This window comes from Aplysia californica, unplaced genomic scaffold (assembly GCF_000002075.1).
Source record: "Aplysia californica isolate F4 #8 unplaced genomic scaffold, AplCal3.0 scaffold00180, whole genome shotgun sequence".
NCBI lineage: Eukaryota > Metazoa > Mollusca > Gastropoda > Aplysiida > Aplysiidae > Aplysia > Aplysia californica.
This window is the reverse complement of record NW_004797450.1, coordinates 986,688-992,958: the sequence shown is the minus strand read 5'-3', so window position 1 is coordinate 992,958 and position 6,271 is coordinate 986,688. Positions and strand designations below refer to the sequence as shown.

The 6,271-nt window shown below is 41.1% G+C and overlaps 1 protein-coding gene across 1 annotated transcript in view; it reads right to left on the bottom strand.

The window, feature by feature from the left end:
• Positions 1-6,159, bottom strand: part of LOC101845094 (mucin-17) — a gene marked incomplete at its 5' end in the record, with an annotated part of 14,919 nt that extends 8,760 nt beyond the window's left edge. The window contains 3 exon segments of the mRNA XM_013082546.2: positions 157-281; positions 2,189-2,328; positions 4,454-6,159. Of these exon segments, the coding sequence (XP_012938000.1) occupies positions 157-281; positions 2,189-2,328; positions 4,454-4,787 (599 nt within the window).
• Between the last annotated feature and the right edge of the window lie 112 nt (positions 6,160-6,271).

Genomic DNA, 6,271 nt, shown 5'->3' with positions numbered 1-6,271 from the left:
ATACGAGAGAGAGAGAGAGAGAGAGAGAGAGAGAGAGAGAGAGAGAACAGAGAGACAGAGAGTCACAGACGGAGAAAGAGAGTTAGAAGGGCGAGAGTGAGGAGAAAGATGAGATGAGAAAAGAAAGAGGAGACATGAAGGAGAAGACAGACTTACTTGAAAAGCTTGTTCTTAGCGGTCATGCGAGAGGTGGCCTCGAAGATCCCTCCTTTTCTCAAAACATCTCCGGGAAATAGACTACAGGGTACTGGGTTGACATTTCGCTTCACACCACCTTCCACCTGGTACAGTAGAAAATACAGGACATTGGTTGTTTTATTAGAGATTTTACGGCGCTCGCAAATGCATAATGTCATATGAGCACCAGAAGATTAGAGGTGTTACAAGTGAGTAACAAACATTTTTTAAAAATGAAGGGGAGATAAAGACCATACATGTTTGATAGGAAAGAAGAAGCACACCACACGAGAGCACCGGCCAACCACCCACGAAATATAGGGCATCAAAGGATTTGTTGTTGTTGTTGTTTTGTTGTTGGTGGTGGTGGTGGTGGGTCACTTCAGTAAATTTACGGCATTTGCAAGTACCGGGTACCGACGATTAGAGGTGTTACAAGAGAGTAACAAACACAGCAAAGAAGGAGGAGAGATAAGGGAGATAGATGTTTGATAGGAAAGAAGGAGCAAACCACACCTGAGCCTCTGCCAACCACCCTCAAGGGTTTGTTTGTTTGTTTGTCGATATTTGTCTAGTTGTTTGTTCGTTCGTTTGTTTGTTTGTTAGTTTGTTAGTTTGTTTGTTTGTTTGACGGAGATGATATTTTGTAATAGTCATCATCATCACCAATGCCTTTCACCCCTGGCAGGGTATAGGCCACATACAAGCTCCTTCCATTTATCCCTATCCTGGGCCATCCTTCCAAGCTCGTTCCAAGTGAGCTTCATCTCTTTCATGTCCCTTTCCACACATCTCCTCCATGTCTCTCGTGCCCTACCCCTGCCTCGTGCTCCCTGTGGATTCAAGTGCAGTGACTGTTTTGTGATGTTTCCGCTGGGCTTTCTGAAGGTGTGTCCCATCCTAAGCCACTTTCTTAGTCCTATTTCTACTTCTATATCCTTTTGTCCTGTCCTTTCCCATAGCTCTTCGTTTCTTATTCTATCCTGCCACTTAATTCTTAGGATACTCCTCATATATCTGTTGATGAAAGTCCGGACTTTATTCAGCACTGTCTTTGTTGTCTTCCAAGTTTCGCAGCCGTAGAGGAGTACAGACTTGACATTGGAATTAAAGATTCGAATCTTAGTGGGCAGTGAGATGTTGCTTGTTTTCCAGACTTTTGATAATTGCCTGAAGGCTGACCCTGCCTTGGTGGTTCTTGCTTTTACATCTGCCTCAGTTCCACCTTTACCCTCGATGACACTTCCAAGGTAGGTAAAGGAGTCCACTTCTTCTAGGGGATTATCTTCCACTGTCACAGCAGGGCTTGACACTTTTCCTAGCTTCACTACTTTCGACTTGCTCAGGTGTATACGTAGGCTTGTAATAGTCAGTCAGTAATAAAAGTAAGAGCCCCATGAATAAGTACGATACAAACATTCAAACAAGCGGTATAATTATATTGTGATCTACTTGATTCGAAGACAAATCTTCCCCACTATGGTATCTATCTCACGTCGTCTGCGTGCATCAACTTATGCATGCGTATTTATACAGACTTAATATAATATTATTATAATTTAATGTCTTTCTGAACTAAGCTGAACATTCTCATACAGCCAATCAAGAGATGAAAAAAAAGTTTTATTAAGAGTTTTACGGCACTTGCAACACAATAAGGTCATATAAGTGCCGAAGAATAGATGTGTTACAAGAGAGTAACAAACACAAAATAAAGAAGAAGGAGAGATAAGGACGATAGATGTTTACAGGAAAAAAGGAGCAAACCACACCAGAGCACTCGCCAACCACCCACAATCAACAGATTGGCATTTCATCTTCGGTTCCAATACGATCTATTTGAGTTGCAGGTGCCGTAAAACTCTTACTAAATCGGCGTCTGTGGTGCTGCAGTTAAGGGTAGGATCTCCTCTAAGCTTCCAACAGCAAAAGCAACGACAACAACAACAACAAAACAGACAAACAAACAAAAAACAAACAGACAGACAAACAAACAGCAAATCCAACTCACCATGAGAGCACTGACCGGCTGGTCACCTCCAATAAGAAAACTGGTACAGGGAGAGATGGCCAGCTTGCCCGCCTGGCGGAAGTACGGGACCACCTGGTCCTTTGGTATCTCGTCCAGGGACCCCAGCACAGCGAAGTAGCCTGGGAGGGGATTACACAGGGAATGCGTTGTTGGTTTTTTTTGGTAGAGGTTTTACGGCGCTCGCAACTGCAGAAGGTCATATGAGCGCCAAAGGTTGGATGTCAACAGAGAAGTCTTTACAGGGAATCAGACTTGCTCTGCCCACCTCTTTACCTTCAACACCACAAAATCTGCTTCGACTATCATTAAGGCACCCCGGAAATAGTGGGTCACAAGAGTGTGACAAACATACAAAAGGAGTAGAGGAAAATGACAATAGTAAGGATTAGGAAAGAAAATGCACTTGGGAATGGCTTAAAGACATTTCAGTCAGTGGCACCACCCCGGAGGGTAGGGAATGCGTAATGAACAACAACAACAACAACTAATAATATAATAATAATAATAACAATAACAATAACAATAAACATAAAATAATAATAATAATAATAATAATAATAATAATAATAATAATAATAATAATAATAATAATAACAATAATAATAATAACAATAATAATAACAATACATGTAATAATAAAATAAATGATAATGATTATAAAAGACAAAAAAATAAAAAAAACAACATCAACAACAACAACAACAACAACAATACTAATGATGAAGATGATGATGATAATGATGATGACGACAGAAACAATTAATGATAATGAAAAATAACCCCCAAAAAATCCAACTACAACAATAACAAAAACAATAATAATAATAACAACAATTATAATTTAAAAAATGATAACAATAATATAAATGGCGAACTGATTATAAAATATAACAACAACATTAATAATAATAATAATAATAATAATAATAATAATTTAATAATAATAATAATAATATAATTATAATAATAATAATAATAAACACCATTTGTACAGTGCCTATATATAACTATTCCCGCTCATCGGCATGCTTTGTGTGCTTTACAATCGAAATTGTTACCCCACAGAGAGAGAGAGAGAGAGAGAGAGAGAGAGAGAGAGAGAGAGAGAGAGAGAGAGAGAGAGAGAGAGAGAGAGGGGGGAGGAAGGGGGAGGGAGGGAGAGACAGATAGACAAACAGACAGACAGACAGACAGACAGACAGACAGACAGACAGACAGACAGGCAGGCAGGCAGGCAGGCAGGCAGGCAGGCAGGCAGGCAGGCAGGCAGGCAGGCAGGCAGGCAGACAGACAGACAGACAGGCAGTCAGATAAACAGACAGACATCAGATAGACAGACTAATAGATAGATAGATAGATAGATAGATAGATAGATAGATAGATAGATAGATAGATAGATAGATAGATAGATAGATAGATAGATAGATAGATAGATAGATAGATAGCGTGTGTCTTGGAAACAGTTACATCAAGCGGTAGTAGAAAGATAACGATTGCGGTCACGGACAAAATCTCACACCCGTATAATATTTAATAATAATAATAATAATAATAATAATAATAATAATAATAATAATAATAATAATAATAATAATAATAATATAGATCACCTCTATAGCACACACTCCAAGGATGATCTAGGCTAATATAGTATTGCAGTCCTTATTTTGCTAGGTTTTCCTTTCCAAAAAGGTTACCTAGAGCACCGCGTCAAGTTTAAAAAGGTGCGGCCCTTCGTTGTTGGTATAAATAGTGGTCGGTTGGCGAGCGCTCTGCTGTGGTATTCTCTTTGTTTCATATCAAACATAATAATGTCGCCCTCATTTCTCCTCCTCCTTCTCTTTGTCTCTGGTAAAACCTTTAAGCTTCGGCTCCTATACGACCTATTTGTGTTGCAAGTGCCGTAAAACTCTTACTAAATCGGTGTCTGGGGGGCTGCAGTTAAGGGTAGGAGACCTGAGTTCGATTCAAGAGTGGGGATATGTTTTCCCCGAGTATCTCGATCTTCTTTCTGGGATGTTGTATCCCTCTCAGCTCGAGACGGAAACTTGCCTCTTGAATTATTTAAATTGTGTCTATGGGGGCGTAAAACACTTACATTTAAAACAACAACAACAACAACAACAACAACAACAACAACAACAACAACAACAACCACAACAACAACAACAACAAAATCTGATGTTTATGGCCTAGTCAAGGTGGCCTCCCGACCCAAAAAGTGTGCCCTGGAGAAAAACTCACCCTGATAGTCCTCTGGAATGAGCAAGTGATTCCCGATTACTTGGAAAGTCTGATTGTCCTTGTCAAACATGAGACTGTGAGCACTGGCCTTGCGCACAGAACGTTTCTGGTACAGGAGAAACGGTTGCTTCAGATCTATGTTGTTGCCGGTGAGGTCCATGTGGCGTAAGCTGGACTGGTCGCAGACGACCACACGGGGGCCAGAGCCGTCCTGGAAGATGGAGCCCAGAGTCTGGCTCTCGCCCAGGTACTTGAGGGCCGGCTTGACCACAGCAGTGGCCGCGTGGTCGTCCACGTCATCTGATGACGTAGATGGGGCTCTGGCTTTCGACATTGTACTCAGTTTTAGGTGTGTGCCGACGATATTGCTCAAATACTGTAATATTATGCGTAAACGAATCCCGTCCAACCTGCTCTAACGGCCACCTGTCCAAGAAAATCACCAGTATAAACGAACACTCCCGGTTCTTCCCTAAAGTTTTCTTTTTAAACAATAATGACACTGTCTATGTCTTCCACCTGTTTAAGACAACCACTCTTCTCCTCGACAACGGGTGGCCGTCTTAGACAATTTCGACTGCAGTTGGATGAATCGATAAATCTGGCTTCAACGCTTCAATGACCCATAGCGATGCATGACGATCTTGTAGCTAGCTGCTGACTCGATGGTGGAATGGAAACAATATTTTTACTATCTTTCTGTCACTAAAAAGATGTGTTTTTGTTAGTTAACGAGTCTGCAGTTTGACTCTTGTACTTATAGTTTCGTGGACAGCAAAAAAGAGACACGACATGCTGGAAGATTTGTTTGTGGTTTTCTCTTCTTAAACAAAATGCATCAGATTTATGTGAAGCAGTCGTCCTGCTGAATTAAAACATTTCACTTGCACAATTTACTTATTCTTGACATTTCAAGACTGAGCCTCCATTTGCTCTTTTAAAAAAGTATATGTCCTGTCTTACAGAAATAGGGTTGAGATCTTTGTGAAATTGAATACTCGCTGAAGAGATTTTACTGCAGAAGAGCTGTAAGTATGTTATTAACATTGAAACACACTTGTCACTCTTTAACACCACAACACGATATCACCCGAGGGAAATTCCAAAAACAACTTGGTGGCTGTCTTGTCCTTGCTGTATCTAACGTATCAGTTGTGCTATGAGCTATAGAAGATGTTTTTCTTTATTCTATGTGAGAATCTATGTTATACAACTATAGAAGGTTTATTCTTTATCCCTTGTGAAGTATCTGTGTGTTATATACAGAATATCCCAGGAGCGACAAGTTGATGTGAGCAAAACTCCCCGGATATCCCTCCAGCGATAACAGAAGCAACGTCCACCAATCAGCTACTAGAAAACTAAGAAGAAAAAAAGAAGGAAGATCCAGCGATAACAGAAGCAACGTCCACCAATCAGCTACTAGAAAACTAAGAAGAAAAAAAAAGGCAGATAACGATCCCAGCACTTCAACGGAATCCCAACGAAGTCAAGCAACAAAACAACTAGACTTGCTTCTTCTTCACCGGTCCAGACTCGACTGCTGTCCCACCCCTAGGTACGGCTCGACAAAAGAGCCGAGGATAAAACACTTCCTGGTTCCTGAACGGTGTGAATGCGACATGTGACTGAGTCATGGTCCTTCTCCGGTGCCTCGCTGGTCGACCACCGCGTCATTGTAGGTCATCACGATCAGGAACTGGCTGCTAGGGAGGGGAGGGGGAGGGTGGGGGAGAAAAATAATTGTTATAAAGCAACTCAGTGGAAACGTATTCACGTTTTTATTTGGGGGGTGCGTGTGCGTGTGGGGGAAATGGG